Here is a 22,372-nt window from a genome sequence, read left to right on the forward strand (position 1 = left end):
TATCATCCATATGTAAGCCTACCATTTAGCGATTACATGTATTTTCACACAAATCAGTCGCTGAAGTATTTTTTTATATTGAATTACATACATATCTTTAATAAATTATATATTTACATAGAGAGTATTTAACATTATAACATAAAATAAATCTTATTAATAATATATAAGAATATTTTTATATAATAAATATTTTAATACAACATTTTTATTCATAATAATTCAACTTTAGAATTTAGTGCATTTCAGTTTAAAAAAAATGTAATTAAAGTAACAGGTTTAAAATTAATTTTTTTTAAATTAGACAAGATTATAAGAACAAATCACTCGTTTCTGATGAAGTGTTAAGTAAAATTGTCAATCCGCATCCAAATTGAATAGGTACTATGATGTTTATTCATAAAACATTAAGATATTTATTGTCGCTATCAATTTATCAGCATCATAGAAGCTTGTTTCTACCAACAAATTACCACTAGAAAAAAAAATGTATTCTTACAAAACACTCTTGATGTAAATTAATACATTATAATTATTAATGTATTATAAGTACATGTATATTAATATATCACAAAAGACCTACAATTTTTTTAAGTGAAATATTGGCAATAATTTATTTACATTGATAATAATCACAATTAAAAAAAATTAAAACGACCTTTATGATATTTTAAGTCTGCGTAAACGGTAAACCTAATATATTTTTGGAAACTTTAAAAACAAATTTCAAGCAAATAAAGTAAGTATAATATCCAATTACATGTATATTTTTAAATGTTATCATCATAGATTTGCATTTTATTGAAATATAAAAAGAAATTCAGTTTTAATTTAATTTAGAAATATTCAGTTAGATACCTTAAAATATTTGCAGTAGACGATGTAATTCCCCGTTTCGGTATAAAAGTAGTTTCCCAAGTTTCATTTAAATTGGCTAAAACAGTACCGAATTCCGAATCCCACTCTTCAACACAACGACCCTAAAATATATTTTTAAATGACACAAAATTAGCACTAACACATTTAGACCACATTGAAAAAAAATCATGATATTTTAGTTGATACCAGTAAAAACTCCTTGTGTTTTAACTTGAGATGATCTATTCGATGCGTGGACGTGAAGCCTATAGTCCTGGTCACAGTTCTGCAATCCAATGCTTTTTTAGGAATTACAGCTTCGTATTTTATATCGAGCTTCGCGCTAAAATAACAATATTAATATATATACCATATTATTATGTTATCTATTTCGACCGTTTCGCGTTCTTATCAGTTTCGTTAAATAGATAAAGGTATTGGGTAGCAATTGGCAATTTGATACAAAATTCGTGAAACTAAATTACGTTTTATAAACATCGTGTAATAATATTATACCTACATTAATAAAATGCAATGTGTGAGTGTGTGTGTGTGTGTGTGTGTGTGATGCACAGTCAATTATTCATCGTTCCGAAATTTAGTAGGTACATTGATAATCCTATACCCGAGGACGTGCACCTCAAAGTTAATTTTTACAATTGTTGAATTTTAAAGGTGCTCATAAAAACAATTTTTTTTTTAATAGTATACGACGAGCAACAGAAAAATAAAATAGTTATTTGTAAGTGATTGGATATAATTATTGTAGACCTGTATTTTACATTTTAACCAATCAAATGACTGTTAAAAGCGTATGTATAGATTTAACTGAGATTACGACGGCATGGTTCACTTTTTGCGGAATACACACGGACATTTAGTTGTACGGGACTTATTCCGTAGCAATAGGTTCCAAACAACTCGATACGACGAAACAAATGATACGAATAGATAATCGATTTGCGTATAAAAATAATATTACCCGATACTCGCGTACCTCATTGTAATAATATAGTGATTACCCATAATGTATACCGTATTATGTAAATATTATTTAATATTTATAGTTAGTTATTTCCTATATAATCGATTAGTTTCGATTTTTAAACCGTCGTTTCGTCACGAGGAACGCGGATGTACAGATTGCGTCGATGTGATTGGGTTGGAATAACGCGATGCGTAATAAAAACGTAGCGAGTAGTTCCACACGGCGAACCGGATGAAATCGTTAGCCATTTGTTCGGGAAACGCGAAATAGATGCGATTAAACATCGCACGCCATTAACACATGATCGCCGAAAGGGTTGAAAATCTCATGGCGGTGATTTGAACGCGCGCGCGACTAAATAATATTATCATTATGATCTTACTAATCGTGATTGGTGTGCCACAACATCACTCCCGTATCGTCGTCCATCAAACTCATCCAGTTACTAAAACAAATCGACAAAATCAACAAAATCAAAAAAAATAATGAAATAAATAAATCGCCATTTAAACGCGGTTGACCAGCAGCGACGGGTCGTGGACTGCAAGTGCGGCGGTCACTCTACACACGTTGTGGTCGTGTACGACTTACATGCGGAATCCGGTCGGAACGTGCTCGGGTTTTAGTTGCATCGCAGCAATCGTGTGTAGACGAACAATTGATCGACGAAATCAAATACTGAACTATATATTATCGTCGTGGGCTGTGTACAGAATTCGTATGCGGCTCGCAGGACAGGACTGGCAGGTGGTGGCGGTCAAAAGTGATGCAATACTGGTGGCGCGTGGGTAACGTATAAAATAACTGAGAAGAAGCGGGTAAAGAGATCGGAGTCCTGTCGGCAGGAAACGCACGCACCCGAATTGGTAGCGGCGGCGGCAGCGGCGGACCCGTCCGTCATCGATAGTCCGCGTGCACGCCGATAGTCGAACGCGTTTCGATAGCGCCGAAGAATTTCCATACACTAAACTAGATAATATTATAATCGAATAATCGATGGACGCTATCGAAACGATAATTTACCGGCATACGTCGTCCGGCACTTCGGCAGTGTACTGTTCGGCACATTATTATGGATAGCGTTGTCCGACGACACGTCGATAGGTATAACTATCGGTCGATATAACGACGACGGTTTATAAAATAGGTAATAAAAAATACCGCCGAACCGCATTCGGTAGTGCGGAGAACGGTCTGTATAAAAGATTTCAGCGGGTGGTTGCTGTATGGTCAAGCGAGTTGTATACCTACCTAATGAATAATGATATTATGTTACACATCAGCCACCTACTAGCTATTTTTGTCATTTGTTTGTATTGCACACTCTTTATCGGTCAGAGATCCTAAACACGTGTATCCGTGTAGGACATCGCTCATTTTTTTCTTATTTAAATATGTACATTTCATAAATATTGTAATTTGTTATTATAGGAGGACACTTCACACACACACTCGCGCGCGTGTTGTCTCCGTCTTACAAACGTTTTGAGCACTATTGGGTTAGCTACTTACTAAAGTATTAATATTTAACTATGATTTTGAAATTTCGATTACCTAACATTATTGGCCATTGGCATCAAGATCAAAAATACTGCACTAGTGTGTAGGTAGGTTATTACTTATTAAGTCACTTTTTTTTTTCAACAAAACGTTTATTAAATCGTGATTACATATTGTTGTTATTATGAATACAGAATAGTTACTGTACTAAAGTTACGTACTGGTATCATTTTAACGGTAGCTCAATAATTATAATATGTTAAATAACTAATAAGACTCATAGGCGCAAATAGGGGGGGATTTAGGGGCTAAGCCTCCCAAACATTTTCATAGGCCCCCAAAAATTTCCTACATTATTTTTAAGCTTTATCAGTATTATTATAGTGTATGATGCAAAATTCGTTTTAAGATTATGTAAGTCGTAAATGCACAAATTTTATTTGTCATGGTATTATTTTTATTATTATTGTACAATGTAGATGTATAGTCATAAACCATAATACCTACCAAGAACTTAGAATACTAAGCATTCTTATTACGGAATCCATGGTTGCAAGCAGCTCATATTGATATACTATATATATATATATCTCAGGGGTGGCCAGCGAGAAGAGACTCGTGAGCCATCAAATATATTAATAAATATAGAAGAGCCAGAATATATATAAAAAAAAAAAACTCAGTGTGTGTGTTACCAGTACGCGCGCGGGAAGTTAAACTTCTTTTGAACGGTACTCACTGAGTGAGTGAAAAAGAAAGTAAGGCATGGATAGAATGGGGTAATGAGGATAATAAAGAAAGAAAAGAAATTATAATACGTAATATTATTATTATTATGTGATATTATGTATATGACGTACTGATACGCTTCGCACCGCCGCCCCGACGACCGTATGAAATCATCTCGGACGATCATTCCGTTTTTATCTAAATATTTATCTCATTAATATTATTGTTGAGTACTCTTTGTTTAATAACCCAACCAAAAATACTGTCGCTTAATGACACAACCCATGTTTACAAAATACAGCTACGACAATCCGCGGCTGCGCACAACGACATGTCCGTGTTTGCGTTCGTACGGCCGCCCGTGCGCTTTTTTTTTCCTCACTACCCTGCGTAAAAAAGTTTAACTTCAAAAAAGGTCGTATATAAATATACATAAATTCATATTAAAAAATGTTACGATAATATGCGAGTCGCGATTTGGCCAACCTTGCTATTATATATTACTTGTTGGCAACAAGCCGTTGTTCTAAAGTCTAAAGCCATACTTACAGTCTTTACAGTCTTAATAATTCCTATTGTTTTCCTAAAAGTTATATGGTGTATAGTGTATAATGTACATAAGTATATAATATATTACAAATAGGACCTAAAACTTGATGCATTTGCATCTATTTTTCTAATGCGTTTACACGAGGCTTGTCTTTACAGAAATGTGACCGATGTTATGCATAATTCAATAGAACCACTTTTATTTTGCAATTTTTGGCTATACGGTCATTTTTTTAGTCATTTTGGAGCATATTTTGCATTTTTGTAGATATATTTGCATTTTTTACATTTTTCTTATATGTATATTATTTTAACAAAACTAAATATTTGGAAAAAATGATGTATTGTACAACATATCGTATTACTGACATTATTTCTTATTTCCGTTTTAAATTTAATTTAGGTCCATCACTTCTTTCAAGTATGCACCAATCACATCTGTGGAAATGGAAAGAAGTTCTTTTACCTACAAACGTAATTATCGGACAATTGACGATCTTTTCTTTTCGAAAATATTAAAATTAAACACACTATGACAGTTCAATGTAACACATTTATTGTTTAAAAATATTTGCTTAATATTTAATCGTTTAAGTAATAAAAACATATTTAATAATTAATATATAAAAACATTATAAGTAATAATTTTAATACTTTTTTGTGTTTGCATTTTTTAAAGATTTTTAGGTCATCAATTTCCGGGCCCCAATTAATATAATTTGACAATACTATTATAAGTAGATTAAATATTACATTTGAAAAAATGTCTAGTAAGTTTTATTCTCTGTCAATATTTTAATTAAGTGCGCAGTTATGGTATACCTATATGGCCATACGTTGTATTAAAACATTTTCTAGGTGTTGATCACTTGCATGAATGCTTCATTCAGTAGATAGGGTTTCAGCTTCTCCTCAAATCTCAAACGTTATTTGCGCTTATGTAATAAGTATTGTATCATATCGGATATTATAAATTCTATAAGCATTAAATAGTTATCATTAATTGTCACTCTGCTATGTATTATATCGAATAATATTATTAGAAACATTAAACAGACACACAGTATATACCAGTCCCATTTTTTGTAAATTTTGCTACTACAAACTTTACTATTTTTTTTTAGCATATAAGTACCTATTTAGACAAACATCTTTTAAGGGTTTTAACTAGTAAACTGTAACATAAACTTTTTTTCGTCTATTTGTCACTTACTACTGCACACAAAAATAGGGACTGCAATATGCAATCGTTATATTAATACCAATGAAAAAATATTATCTGTAATTGACTATCTATTACTGTATTATATTGATCAATAGGCAGTAGTAATAAGGGGGAATATAATTGGTTACATGTATCGAGAAAATATATTTTACCATCTAAAATTAAACACTATGTACAATGTACTTCGACTAATTAAATTAAATGTTTGAATACGAAAAAAAAATAGTGTAATCACATAGTAGAATCGGTGGATTACCGGGAAAAAATGTGTACGTTGCCCCTATGGTCAGTGTTGAGCCCAGATAAATATTTTTTAATTTAGACAAATATAAAAACAATAGACCAAAATCAATTTAGATAAAGATAAAAATAAAATCATCTAAAATTATCTATTTAATAAATAAAAATAATCATAATCCATCTAAATAAAAAGCAGATACATTTTTTAAAAAACAAAGATTTGAAATTAAATTTTTACTAGAACAAATAAATGTATCAGGGCATCAGGCTATCATATTTTATAATGTATAAAACATTTAAATTTGTTTATGGTGTATCGTGTATGAAATATTCAAAAATGTCTCGAAATGTTGCTTGTATATAATTTAAAAATTGTTTTTTTTTTTTAGCTTTTTATGACTTTTGAGCTAAGTACACATTTTATAATTAATTATTTTCTATCATACTATTATTGAATAAATAATCGTAAAATACATTTATTTGTTCTATTCTATCACTGCAATAGTCGTGTCCTGTTTGTGATACGATACTTCAGGAGCTTGTGCAGTCGAAGCTATTTATAATTTCTTGAATTATTTTTAGTTTTTTTTCGAATCATTTTTATTTATACAAGGCGTAGCTAACAAATAACATTTCATATTTTATAAGATAAAAAAATAGTTTAAAAAACTATTTGATTTAAAATTTTTAAAATGTATAGGTAACACAATTTTAAAATGTTATGATTTTTTATATACTTATTTATCAAAAGTAAATAATGCATATTAATAGTTTCTCAAGAACTGCAATATTGATTTATGCTAAATATAAAAACTAAAAATATTTTAAAAACCAGTTGGTAGTTTCTTCTTGATTTACAATGAATTTAAAAGTAAAATAAAAACATGGTCATTGGTTATATATATAATATTGACAATGTACATACTTTGAATTTCTGGTATTTACTAGAAGCTGCTAATGCTTTAATGTTTAATACTACTCCTTTTTTTTTCAAACAAAGCTCAAAACTCGAACCTATCAAGTCGATATTAGATTTGCTTAAAAGACGTAGTAAGTATCTATAATATAATATGCCATATATATGAAACTGGTGGCGTAATCTAGTGTTGTTAAAAAAGAACGAATTAGTCGATTACGCTGACGATTGTATCGAGAGTGAAGGGAAGCGTTAGAATTTGCTTTCCCGTCCCACTACTCAATGATTGCAAAACTTTATTTAAAATAAGTAAATACTATTTTACGGTATTTAAATAAAGATGTTTTGGATTGTATCTTGTATCTTGTATAATAAGTTAATATAATATGGTATGACTGGTATGTATAAATGCATATATTGTTATAATAATTAAATACTAATAATATAATACATGCAATATTTTCGAAAACAATTATATCGATCTACTAAAGGTAAAATAAATGACTTTAATAGTTAGATATATCAAAAAAATATATCACTTATATTGATATAGACTTATGGCTTTATGTCTTTATATGAGGCTCCGCATATTTGATATGATTATACACTTATACACAAGCATGCATGGCGGACATAAATAATTAATCATTGTTTAATAATATAATAAATTATGTACAATAGTATGTTTACTATAGACTGTAGTTACCATATAAATAACATCCTGAAACGTTAGATAAAAGTGTTTTGTTATGAAAACTAGTGCTTAATATTTCATATTGCCTATAATATAAAATAAAAAATATATTATATATATATAAATATGAGTAGCAGTATAACTCTTTACTCAGGATTTAAAACTATTATTATTAGTAGTAGTGGCTCTCTTGACAATGTTCAGAATAAAAGAAAACTGTTGGTGGAAAGTCACCATCTTATAATAATTAAATATTATTTGGAAACAAGTCAAATTAATGGCCATGTTATATGACAAACATCTGTTACATTGCATCCATATCTAGTGAAACTCATACTAAGTTTAACTTAGGCTTAACTCTTAATAGTTTATTGTAATATTTCATTGCCTATATATTATTCAGTTGAAATAATTGTATTCAATATTTTTGAAGAACTTGAGTGGTAACAGTTTCATCCACACTAGTTTCTATCCTAGGAAACCTTTTATGAGCTATGACTTGATCCTCAGATTCTAATAAGTTTAACAAACTACTATCATTAGTGATAAAACTATTACTGGCTCTACCGCCATATGCTTTTGAACAAAAGCGATCATACCACATGGAGCTATTCGAACTAAATATTTACAAGTATATGCAGATTTATAGAGAGAGTACATAAACGCTATTTGATCAACACATGGTGGTTGTTCGATTTTGACTTTTGTCAATAATAACTCTACAGTTTTGATAATGCTGTTTAAAAGATTTTGTTAAAGTGGAAATGATACAAGTACAAATACTAACCTAGTATTATACAAAAATCAAAAATCATTGATATTATTTTGACAAAGTTCACATTGACCCGGTTCACATCCGCAGTCTCCTTGACATTCTAATTCACTATAATTTCGTTTTTTTTTTATGCAATTTTTGATAATATGTCCAAGTACAACGAGAAATAGTAAACAAATAACACACGTAACTGCACCAATTACCCATTTGGATGTAGTACAGAAGTCATCGTTTTCAATAGAAAATGGATTTTTACGTGATGGGTGTAGGTTATCCCAGTGTACTGCATTCAATGTCGATTTCTTGGGACGGTTCTGTAACTAAAATACATCCATGTTGTTAATTTGTTACATTATTATAGCTTCGTACCATAATATGAAATTCCATTAATAATTATATAATTTAACGTAATACATAAAATAAAATACCTAACTAAAAATTGTATGAAGATATATATGTATATTATATATTATAATACAGTTAATACATAATTATTATAAATAAAAGTTATATACCGGTTGTTCGTTAATGTAAACGTAACGATAAATCTGAGGATTCCTGAACAAGTCCATTGATTCATCTACTGGTTTGCCAAAGAATCTGTCCAATAAATGTGGGTTAGACTTGACTATTTGGATATAAGTACAGAAAAGTATTAGAAAATTACACATTTTTGACTTAGACATTTGAAGAATTAATCCGTGTTATAAACATTACACTAAGCAACAAACAATTATTGTTATAAAAATAAACACGTGAAATATGACTTAAATTTAAACTTCATAATCAGGCCAGAAGTCTTCTAACATTTTGGCAATATTTTTTTTTTTGGCGAAACAATATAAAAAAAGGCAGGCAAGTGGGTATCGCTTTGCTGTATAGTAAAGATGGAGAGTAAGTCACTATAATGAATATGTTAAATTTGAATGCAATGACAGGTATCAATGTATACGAAAAGTCGAAAAACGATTCTGAACGGAGATGATTTGTCAGTCTATGATAATTAGTAGAATATATTATATTAATTATTACCAATATTTAAATTGTAATATATATTGTTATTTTACGTGATTTCGTAAAAAATTAAATTTCATACGCTCATAATTTTTTTTTTGGACGCTAGAATTTGTTTTTACAGTTATTTGAAGGAAAACTTATGGATAACCTTGTTTTGGGTTTTTAACCTTAGGTATAAATCAGAAATAATTTACGAATTTTCAACTTCAAAATTCCTTGTGAATTTTCGCGATTTTGATATTTATTATTTCGTAAACATTTGAATTTTAAATGCTTATAAACAAAAATTGTGATTAACGATTTTTGATTTTTCTTTACTACGATAAGAACAACTTATAATAAACCTTGTATTAAATTTTAAAGATTTTTTGGTCAGTCCATTTTTTTTATAAACGTTTCAAAAAAAAAAAAAACTTAAAAAAATTAAAAGTTTCGATTGTTTATAAATAGCTTAAAAAAGGTCAAAATATTTTGAAAATTTAATCGTAAATAGATAACGCTAATATAAACATTTGGTGAAAATTTCAAGTGTTCACAATGATTCGTTTTTGAGTTACAATAAAATAAAAAAAATAGATTTTGTCAAAAACTGGTGTCCACGGTGTCTGGACACCCCCTAAACCAAAAAAAAAAAAATGTAATGTTGATAAATTTTGAGGAGAATTTGGCAAACAATAATATGTGATTCGTTTTTTTGACTAATTTAATATTATATAAAGTCATAAATCAATTTTAAATTAATTCATAACGAATCACATATTATTGTTTGCCAAATCCCCTTTAAAATTTATCGACATTAAATATTGATTTTTTTTTTTTATATATAAAGTAGTAAACTAATTAGGAAGGAAAATAAATTTAGTTTTAAATAATTTACTTATTATCCTATTATAATTTTAATTATTTATAAAACTGTTATTTTTATAGCATCACTGGTATCGAATTTAACAAACAAAATACATTGTAATAGTTATGTTTACAGTAGGTATTTTATACCTGTATGATTTAAATTACATAAAATTTACTCTTTTTAATTAAATAAATAAAAATGTTTCATTACAATATTTGATGAGTATATTATGACCTTTGTGGTAGTAAATGTAAAACAGAAATATTGCAACCAATTAACAAATAAGTATATACCTATATTATCTGGACCCCCCAAAAAAAACATTCAAAATACGCCACTGAATGACTTAATATAAGTACCTTGTATAGTGTATTATTGACTTATATATTTATATTTTAAGTTATTTTATATGCACATAAATATTAAAAATGTACCTATAAAATAAATTGCAAATTAATTAAATCAGATTCATTAGGTACCTATAACATTAACACCAAAAATTAAAATTCAAAATTAATTCTAGTTTTTAGTTTTGTCTTTCTCTCTAGTTATACCCATATGAATAGTTACAATTATAATTTAATAATAAAATGTATTAATATCATACAGTTGTAGTTATATATTATATATTATAGTAATACACTATAATCAGTAGTTGTGGGAATATTGAACTTTTACGTTTTAAGTTTATATCATCAACTATTCCATTCTATTGATATGTTATGAATATTCACCTCGTTAAGACATTTAATTCGAGGTGTTACATGCTAATTTTTTCGATAAAAAAATAATTGGTAAATTTACGCGATAAAAATTTACCGAGCCTAAGGTACGGTTTCCCTGCAGCGTCCAGACGCGGGGTTTAGCGTCAACTACCGGTCTGGACATAGGTAAGCGTCTAGACGCGGCGTCATGACGTCCATTTTTTGACGCTGCAGGGAAACCGCCGTACCTTTACATCTCTAGGTATACCTATAGCAGTATTGGTACATTGACGAGTCGACCTATTATTTAGTGTAACTTAAATCTCTCTTATACAACTAAAACATAGTAAAGTTATATTCCCCATCTTCTTTTTAACTTTGTTTTATTAAAATAGTATGTGAGCGTTTTTATGTAATATTATTTGTACAATATTGTTTCGATTAGGCATTACAATACAATAATGTTATTATTATTTTGTTTTATTTAACTAACAAAATATCGGACTATATATTTATATTTATCTATATTCTTTAGTAATATCATCGTTTTTTTAATACTTAGGTAATTACTTCATCATTGGTTTTCTATTAATATCCATCCACATGCCTTTAAGGTGTTACACTGTTACTTACACATCAGCGATGGATTAAGAGTTAAAGACGCCGAGGGCAAAATAAATTTTCCAAATTATAGGTTATTGGTACTAAAAATAGTTGACGCAGGGGCAGTTGCCCCCTTTGCCTCCCATTAGACACGGCACTGTACCTACTTATTAGTACACGGCGCATCGAACGCCTAAAATTAAACCAGTACATTTTAGTGTGACCAATTTTTCTTAACGTAATGAATAACAATCATACAATTATGGCTGTCTCATTCAGTGGCGTACATAGAAATTAATTCCAGGGGGCTTAAAAAAAATGTCCATTCTTAAAGTCCAATTAATTATACGGTCAAAATTAATGCCTGTACCAACCATACATTTCAGGGGGTTTTGAACTTCTACCCCCCCCAATATATATGTCATTGGTCTCGTTATTTTTTGCAATCAATAGCGACGTTTCAAAATGCGGACGCGCCTTTTTGAATTGCCTTTTTTATAACCTAACATTAAATTGGTGGCGGGAGGAACTTCGTTAGCTTTAACTATTAATTTCTTGTGTTAAAATAATCGCCTATAGTGTACAATGACGAAGGGACATTAACGTAGTAACGAATAAGAGACATTAGGTAGGTACACGCAGTCGTCTACCGCTTAGATCGACACTAATTCATGACATAAAATTTAGTATCAATAGTATCGGTTAGGTTAGGTTGGTGTTGACAACACTTTTATAATTGTAAACTATGGTCTAGTGTTTGAAAAGTGAATGTACATTTGTTGTAAATATTTGAATGACATCAGACAATACTGTTTCGTAAATGTAGAATCTTGCTATTGCAATTATTTGTATTTGACGCTCTCTAGGTACACCATTTAATCAGTACAATATACTCGTATATACATGCACCTATAAAAATGTTTTTTTTTTAAATTATTGTGATGTTGCTTGCTTTAACGTAGCTTATTTTAATTTTAAATTTGTAATATTACTAATTTCGCTAATTGAGATTTATTTATAAAACTTACTGAATTACTTACAACAGTGTTCACAGTTGTTGAATTACTTAAAATAATCGATCAACTTCCTAAAAAAATTCATAGTATTCCAATTTGTTCGTATGTTTTTACTTTTCTCGTACCCACTGTAGCCTTTAATCTAACAATATGATGAAATAATTTAGTATCTTCTACATTAATTTTTATTTTTCCTTAAAATAAAGATTTGGACTTTCAAAATTGTGGTCTATTACACTTATTTTATACATACTTAATTAAGTATGTATATTATATATGGTGTAATATGTAGGTAATTGGATCAGGAGCTTTTTCTTCAGACACAAAATAACATTAATTTGAACATTTTTATTTTATTATCTACATAGAGCAATAATAAATAACACTGTTTTACATTTATTACCTATGTGAAATATCTAATAACCTCATATTTTATTATACATCCTACATTATTGTTTATCAATATTGAATATAGTGACTGTATTCAAGCCTTTTGAACATAGTCTGTATACTTTGCCCTCATTTATTTAACCAGAACTTATGTGTTTATTTTTTTTTGTAATAATTGACATCTTGTTTAATTTTGAGACTGAAAAATAATTTGATAATATAAAAATGTTTGATTTAAAATATATTTTATTGTATTAATTTATTATTTCTTGTTTTATCAATCAAGTTATTATATTTTTATTTTATTTTAGAAAAACCAATTAAAATAACTCAAAATAATAATGGTAAATTGTCATAATTTAAATTACAAATTATTAATTAAATACAATAAATGTATAGGTTATATTCTATCATCAAATATTGTAAAAAAAAAGTTAATTTTCTAAAGACTAAAATTAATTGAACATTGACAATTGTTATTTATTATAAAGGTAATATTATTACTCCATAAATCATTTAATTTTGAAATATTGAAATAAAAGACAACCTACTGCCTACTCTTATTGTTCTTTGCTGTTTGGTTGTGAATCTAAGATAAAGAAAATGCCTATTCTATAAATACACCGATCAATCTCGATAAAAAATTAATACCTATTTATTTTACTCAAATTATTTTATAAAGACCATATAGTTTTATCCAACATTTCATGAATACATAATCTAAAAGTTAAAATTAATATTTTAAATGTAACATATAGAAAATATTATAATATAATAATATAATATATCATAAATACTGTATTAATAGGTATAGGTATATAGAAAAAAGAAAAATATAATAACTATTTATTTAATTGTGATATACTAGTTCTATAAGAACAAAATATTATCTCTTGTCTTAAAATAATATTATATTATAGAACTTATCCAAATTCTTAAAATAATAATTCTAAGCTTATAGGGTAATGGGTATTACACATATTTTAATACTATTTTGTATATTTTACTACACATAACGTGGGTTAGTAATAAAGAATAATTACAATTAAATGTTTACAAAAATGTATCAATGGTTGAGTGATTTTATTTTTATTTTTAAAATTGATTAAACCTTTTCTTAAAGTTGAAAATATTGCTTAATGAATTAGTAAAAACATTAGAGTGCTTATTATGATTTAATAGATGAAAAATATACTAAATAGGAATAGTACAGGAAATTAAATCATAAGTAGTAATAGTTTCATTATATTAGTAATAAATCAAATATAAATATATATGTTAAGGTTAGGTTGATTATACATTTACAAATATAAAAATGTTTGATTCTTTAGATTTCCAAAAACACTTCATATTACAATATAATTCAAGCTTTTCAAAGGAAATGTCTTACAAAATTTTGGAAACTTAACAAAATAAATGAAAAATATAAATGCATATCTTATTATTAATAATTCACAAAGCTGAGCAAAATAGTCAATTTTGACAGTTAGTTAACTTAATTTACCATAAAAATATTAAAAACTAATCAATATGGCTCAAAAGAGAGTAAAGGATAGGCTCAGGAGCTAAAAAAGATAAAATATAGTATCTGCAATTTAAAATAGACAAAATATGTAAATTATAGATTTTCAATTTTCAACTCTCAATTGTATACATCAAAATTAATAAAAAAAATCCTATTATTTTTTGACATTTTAAATATATTACCATTTGAAAATCAAAAGTTGATAGTGGTTCAGTATTAAATAAAAAAGTGAAAAAAATAAAAATTTCATACAGTTTGAGAAAAGCATGATACAAAATATTTTGAAAAAAAAGTCAATACTTGACGACATAATGAGTGTATTATGATTAGGGCTGGGATTTGTATGTAAATACATATTTTTACTAAAACATGATAAATTAAGTATTGTAAATTATAAATTCATTTTATGTGATTTGCAATAAAATAAAACATTTTATTTTATATATTTTTACATATTTTAACATTACTTGTAAAATGTCTGCATTTTTTTTTACATATTTTGTAAATTTTGACATTTTTGGTGGTTTAGTTGTACAGTGAGTACCGCTTAATGTGATCCCATTGGTTCAGATCATTTTGATTCTATTAACCAGTTGATTCCATGAAACATTTTTTTTTATTGAGTTTATATTTATATGTATGACTAAAATTAGACTAAAATAAAATAAATTTAAAATCAAGTGAAGAAACTATCTATTTTTGATAGTACTTGAGAATCTACTAATTTCATTTTCATATTAGCCTGAAATTAAAATCCATATTCAGTTGAAATATATACATGATTTTTAATTATATAAATAAATAAATAAATAAATAATAATGTATGTACATAGTACCTATAACTTTTGGAAAAGTATCGTTTTCGACATATTTTTGAATAGTTCCTTTTAAATTTTTCAAAACAATTCCTTTTTTCTTTTTAGTGAAAGTTTGAAATACCATTAACACCATAAGAATGTTCATAAAAACGATTCAATTATCTGGTATTTGGTGATTCTAATAAAAGGTTAATTTAACATTAGTAACATAAGATCTCGTTTGGGATTTTCGATTTTGATTCCAATAAACGGTGATTCTATAAACCAGTGATCACATTAAGTGGAATTCACTGTATTATACATTTATACTTTGATAATTGTACTCATAAAAATTGTAAATGTATAATGCATATTGGAAATAAGTATACGAAAGTTTTAGTTAAATAATAAAAGTTAAATAAATAACTTGTTTATAGTTTATCTTATTTATTTCTGTTCGATAAATATACATTAATGATTAATGATCTTAGATTATACTATATATTCAACAATTATTAGACAAAATATATTCACAAATTTTCAACAGTGTCAGTACTTGCGTTCTCATGGTTGTAAAAATATCTTTATATTTTATATTTTTGAAATTAAATTGATTAGAAATTAAAAACCATTATTTGTATATTATTCAAAAATTATTTAGAATTAAATTTTAATTTTACATGTTAACATCATTTTAAAGTTTTCTTATTACATATTTTTTATTTTATACTACATATTTTGGCCATTTTATTTACATATATATGAACATATATTTGGTTTTTTATTACATATAAATTCCAGCCCTAGTTATGATAAAAGAATCAACCTGTAATTAAGATTTCTAGCTAGGTATGCTATAAGTTGAAGCATATAGAACAATATTAAACTCCAACAACTTCCAATCCTTACAAATTAAATTAGAAAAAATGTTAATTGGTACAATTCATGACTTAAGTTAGAAGTTACTTTTATTTAGATTAAATGCTCATTTTTTAAAATGAAAACCTAATACATTAGTTCAGGGCCGGATTGGTCAGGTGAGCTAACGAGGAAAACTCGGTGGGCCGCTCAAAATATGGGCTGGTTTTGAGTGTTTGGTCATATTTTTTTTATTTTTGTAATAAATTAGTACAAACATTGGTAGAAAATATAATTGATTTAAATTATTTAAACTGTAAAGTAGCTGTGGGCCGATATCTTGTCAATCCAGCACTGCATTAGTATGACGGTATTATAAATTAGAATTACTTTAGTTACTAAAATAAAAATACTAATAACACTAATGACTGCTCAGAGATAGATGTTATTTAAGTATTCATAAATATTATACCTACATAATTCTGTATATTACATTTGGTATTTTAAATAAGTTTTGATTCTACGCAATTATACATTTCATTGCAATCAGTTATATTATAAACAATAAAAATGCAAATGAAAGATGAGCACCTCTTTTAGCGCCCCCTTCAAATTAAAATTGCCCACAAGGGGGCAGTAGTGCCTTTGCTGGGAACCATTGCTTTAGTAACTTAAAAGTAACCTACTAACCCGACTAATTATTGCTCAGCTTTGATAGTTTGCAATAAAAAACTATATAACTATAATGAAAAAATATAAGGAGTTGATAACTTAATAGTACTAATTGTATAATTATTACATTAATTTTTAACCAAATAGTAATTGAGCAATAATAATTATGTATGTTAATTTCTTACATAAAAAATTCTTTTGTTGATGATATTCCAGTTAATTTATGCATAACGACCTATAACAAAAAATAATTGTGTTATGGCTTATATATAATAACAATAACTATACATTTTCTATAGTTTTTATAGTTTTTTTAGAAAAGAAAATTCACTCATTTAATTTTTTACATATTACACATACATTATTTGGTACACACAGATGTTTAACAAACCAAACTAAAAAAATTCTTCAAAAGCAAAATAATTGGAGTGGGCTGACTACGCTTGTGAGTAAGTCTTAGTAGTCTTACAAAAATGTTTTAATTATAAATAAAAATAATTCGGCCAAAGTGAATAAGTCACTAGTGGCATTTAGAAAAAAAAATCTCAGATGTTGATGACTTAAAGAAATATAAAATATAAAATATACAAAATGCATCAGATTGAGATAGTTAGAAAAACTTCAAACTAAACAGGGTTGTTACAAAATCCTTGCGTTCTACTTTTATAATTTAAAAGAGATCTCATTTTAATATTTATATTTTTTAATTTTCAGCATTATTAATTATTATCTTAACAGATGAAACAGTTTTTTCTTTAAATATGCTGTTTGAGATATGAATTAAAAAATTGGTTTTGTGAGGAGTATTGATTAAATACTCGGAAATCTAAAAAACTGCATTATAATATAATTGATACCTAATAAATTTATTGTCCTTATAATTCTCTATTATATAAAAGTTCTGTATATTTTACTTGTCACATATTTTGTTTTATAGATAAGGTATATAATAATAAAATATTGAAAATAAGAATAAGCTTAAAAACATTAGTTAGTCAAATAAGGTACTAAATCAAATGTTTTTATTGAAAATGCTTTACGTACAGGGTGATGAAGAGCGTGATTTTGACCTAACATGGAGATATTTGTATCTGAATGATGATGATCTGCTTTCTCTGCATTCATGTCTTCTTTTTTCATTTCTGTATCTTTCATGCACATAGCTAAAAACAAATAATTGTTGATTATATTACATTTTAATTTTTATAGAATATTTTTGAAAATATCAATTACAAGAAGGTGTATAATTTATGTATTAAATACATCTTACTGTTTGTGTGCGTCAGTCACATAGTAACTTAGTCACACTATTTAGCAGCTTTTGCAACACATAATGTTAATAATGTAGGCATGGCTGGTCTATAGTACCTATTAATTAACACCCTATTTAAATATCTTACTTATAAAAAAAAGTTGTCTGCTAGGATTAAAGTATTACATATTACCTAATGTTTCATACTTAAACAATATATGTTAAAAACATTATTTAAAAATTAAATTTTTAAATTATTATACCATTTATACCTATCATATGTTAATAGTTCAGATTTAAATTCCATTTGATAATATAATCATAATAGTTGGGTTTTTAAACAAAATACAACTATGTATAAATTTGATTTTAAATGTTGTTAATAATAATATATTATTTTTCAATGTTATAGTTTTGTGTCTATAATCATAAATCGGCATATTGCTATACATTTAAGCCTATGTATTTTTTAATTCTTAACTGTTAACTAATAATCAATCTACTTGTGTCTCATATTTAATACCTGTATACAAGTATAATAGCCAGACCACTAGAATTATAACATTAATACAATTTAAAAATAGGTGATTACTAATGTGAAATTACAATAAATTATACAATTTTATACCATTATACAAAATTTGTAAATCTTATTTAGAAAAGTTTAATTTTGGATAATATTTTTGTTAAGCATACAGATTTTGTTACTGTTATATGTATAAATTTAAAAATGATGATCCTGAAACACGGCGCATACCTTACTATGTGCATCACTGTTTGTAACATTATTATAAATTATTTGTAAATTAATCAATTTAAGAAGTATGAATTACTATTTACCCGTCATTGTTATCTTGATTATATCTATTATCATAACGTTCTCCGCGGTAATGTCTATCAACACTACCTCTTTTCATTCTAAAATTTAAAAAATTGCACGTTATAAAAATGTACAAATGTATGACACCTGATTAAAAGTATGTAAAAATATAACTACATATTTCTGCCCACATAAACGCCATGTGTTAAACTATCATTACGTCGACTAAACGAAAAATCAATTCGAATTTTCTGGCCATCAATTACCATGCCTGAGCATTTTTCTTTAGCCTTTCTTGCATCATCGATGTATTTGAAGTACGCAAAACCAAAACCTCGAGACTTTCCACTCTGAAATAAATAAAATAAATTATAATGACTGCAGTACCAACCTTAAGAATTTTAAACTGCTTACTTTAGCATCCATAACAATATTGATGCTATTAATAGTACCATATTTACTAAGTACTCTGTGGAGTTGATGTTCGTTAGTGTTACAATCTAGACCAAATATACCTAGACATCTATTACTCTTGTCCTAAAATAAAACAATAAGTAATTTTTAATTGAAAAAAGTGTTGGAAATAGCTTTTTAATAGAATGTTAGTCAGTTATATATTTACTGTTTACCAAAGATCTAATTCGAGAGCGGCTGCGAAAACTGCGGCGACCATTACTAGAATACGAACTTGATCTGGAGCGTGAATACGTTGATCGGCTCATGTAATTGCAGCTACTGCGGCTGCGTGATCGATACGATGATTTGGAACGTGACTTAAAATCATTGAGTGGTGATCGACTACAAGACTTGCGATCTCTCTGTGAGCTGCTGCGGTTTCGTTTGGAAAAAGATCGGGATCTAGAGCGGGATCTAGAACCTTTATTTCTCTTCTGAAACGAAAACAAACCCAACGGGTAAATATAGATAGGTATATATGGTTTTTCTAAAGCAAAACAAAGTGGAAGGTGCGATAATAACGATAGTACGAATAATTTATTGATAGTTATAATTAAATAGTTTTTAATGTGACAAACTAAAAAATTTTCAAGACGGAATTTATTACGAAATAGCGAAAGGGCGGGGAAATGGCGCCCACCACGTGCGTGGCAGCAGGGCCGTGCTTAGAAAATTTATGTGGGGGGGGGTTCAAGTGAAATTGAAGGAGCTTGACTTCTACCTAACTTAACAATTTGTTTTTTTTTTTTGTTAACAACAAATTCAATTTATAGATTTAAATATTATATAACTATCAATAAAATCTGGTACAATAAATATTATCAGGTGTGAATACGCTGGAAAAGAAATACGTTTAAAATCACAACTACTTATCAGTTATTATAGTAATAAAATATTATATAGATATAGATATACGTATATACTATACTATAATACGTATACTAATAATAAGCTACTGTTATGCACCTAGTATTATTTTTATTAGTTATCTATTAATACGTAGGTAGCTAATATAGGTACTATGTTTACTAATATATAGGGCTCGAAAGTTAATGCGTATGTTGCATTTTTTTTTTGGAACTTTTTAGACGATTATCTCCTGGCCACAAATTTGTTTCATTGGCATGCGAATCTGAACAACTAATTTTTTTTGTATTATTTTTTGGTGTTAATTTACTTTTTAAGTCATTTTCCCATATTTTCAGTCATTTTTACTGATTTCACATTAGTTTGCTTTTTATAGTTTCTTGTCGACCATTATTTCGATCACTTATTTAAAACTTTAAAATTACCGCGGGATAAGATTAGTACCTATCCGATTTTATCTCACCGATCACAGTCGTCGTCCTGTTGTAGTGAATATTATTGTAAGTAGGTACCTAAATTTTATTATTTTTTCGTAATATTTTCAAAATTTCGCAAATTAAAACGTCAGTTAGTGCTCGTCTACGTTTACTATGTTTGTAATTTTTTTATAAAATTTTTAAGGAAATTTTTTGTCAGTTTTTGAGTAATTTGTAAGCTTTGATAAATGTTTATAGAATTTTATAATAAAATAGTGCAAATTTAAAAAAATATATTTTTATTAATTCAAAATTTTGTCATTTTTTATGTTTTTAAGATCATCAACTTCCGAATCGCCCTACTTATATACAATATACGGTCTATACGTCTGGTCTAACTGCCAGATGAGTAAGGAAGCTTGTAACATACTCGATGTTGGAAGCATTTAACGATAAAATACGAATTGGGAAGTTTTATGATGAAATAAATGATAATTCGACAAGTACATTATAAAGATGCATTGTTTTTTTTATAATTAAAAATAATACGGTCAATGGTAGGGGGGGTTGAACCCCCCCTGAGTACGCTCCTGTGTGGCAGAGTACTTGGGAAGTTACTCACCTCTTGGACATCCATTGTCGACGCTCAGTTCACGTCCACCAGCACTAAAAATCTCCGACTTGAGACAAGAATATCGATGATGCCGCAGAACGCTGATAAGGCTGCTTGTACAATGTCAACCGTGAAAGTGCGTCAGTTGCTGTTGCCGTGAAAAATATTGAATGGCAAAAAAAAACACGAACAGTAAATTGGAATCATGCCAGTGACGCGGACACTGAAAACAGTGAATGAACCAGCTAGTATGACGATCGGATTACTGCTATATCGTGACGTAACCATGGAATCGGTGTTCTTGCATCAGTGCAGCCAACACGTGTGCAATACCATCTTGTAATCCCTAAGCATCCTACCACCGATATTGGGGATCATTGTTTTTTTTTTATTCATATTCTGTAACAATTTTGTTTAGAAAAAATTAATGTTTAGGTAACAAAAAAAAAAAATAATAATAATAATAATAACAACACAAATTTCTTAATAGCATCATCATGTGGACAAAATGCCAATATTATGATATCATCATAAATAATGAAATTAAAAATAAATTTTAAAAAGGGAATTCTAATTAAACAACTTAAAAATCATTTGATTTCCATGATATAAGTATGAATTTTGTTGACTATGCTATATTTGATAATATAAATGTGTGGTGTTCATGTGCTGTGTCCAAAATATGAACGTAAGTATATTTAATAATTAAACTAATACTAATAATAATAAGAATAATAGTAATAATAATAATAATAATAATAATAGTAATTATAGTAATAATAATTACTTAATAATTTTAAATGACATTTTTATTTACTTACCAATAATTTTTTTCTCATTATCAGACATATGGTCGTAATTTTGTACTATTGCTTGACAAACTTCAAGCCAAGCTTTTATCTTGGCATCACGGTCTTTGTGCAATACACAAGAGAGGTCCCATAACGGCGGTCGAAGACGCACCTCAGAAATAACACACTCGGTATCGATGTTCATTTTTTTGTATATTATTATATTAATATATTTATATTGTAATTATAAT

At 27.6% G+C, this 22,372-nt stretch overlaps 3 protein-coding genes across 3 annotated transcripts; all 3 read right to left on the reverse strand.

The window, feature by feature from the left end:
- Positions 1-246: 246 nt before the first annotated feature.
- Positions 247-2,610, reverse strand: LOC113558920 (retinal rod rhodopsin-sensitive cGMP 3',5'-cyclic phosphodiesterase subunit delta-like). Its single transcript, XM_026964504.1, has 5 exons — positions 2,438-2,610; positions 2,229-2,291; positions 1,066-1,201; positions 859-980; positions 247-475 (listed from the first exon to the last, which is right to left on the reverse strand). The coding sequence occupies exons 1-5, from the start codon at positions 2,476-2,478 to the stop codon at positions 394-396; spliced, it is 444 nt and encodes a 147-aa protein (XP_026820305.1). The 5' UTR covers positions 2,479-2,610; the 3' UTR covers positions 247-393.
- A 5,893-nt stretch (positions 2,611-8,503) lies between these two features.
- On the reverse strand, positions 8,504-9,145 carry LOC113559275. Its single transcript, XM_026964936.1, has 2 exons — positions 8,990-9,145; positions 8,504-8,788 (listed from the first exon to the last, which is right to left on the reverse strand). The coding sequence occupies exons 1-2, from the start codon at positions 9,143-9,145 to the stop codon at positions 8,504-8,506; spliced, it is 441 nt and encodes a 146-aa protein (XP_026820737.1).
- Positions 9,146-17,043: 7,898 nt separating this feature from the next.
- Positions 17,044-21,708, reverse strand: LOC113558788 (transformer-2 protein homolog beta-like). The gene is made up of 7 exons (XM_026964328.1): positions 21,340-21,708; positions 19,608-19,868; positions 19,393-19,515; positions 19,156-19,328; positions 18,999-19,076; positions 17,951-18,069; positions 17,044-17,141 (listed from the first exon to the last, which is right to left on the reverse strand). Exons 1-7 carry the CDS (start codon positions 21,352-21,354, stop codon positions 17,128-17,130), a joined length of 783 nt encoding a protein of 260 aa, XP_026820129.1. The 5' UTR covers positions 21,355-21,708; the 3' UTR covers positions 17,044-17,127.
- Positions 21,709-22,372: the final 664 nt, after the last annotated feature.

The sequence above is a fragment of the Rhopalosiphum maidis genome, chromosome 3 (genome assembly GCF_003676215.2).
Source record: "Rhopalosiphum maidis isolate BTI-1 chromosome 3, ASM367621v3, whole genome shotgun sequence".
NCBI classification, from domain to species: Eukaryota; Metazoa; Arthropoda; class Insecta; order Hemiptera; family Aphididae; genus Rhopalosiphum; species Rhopalosiphum maidis.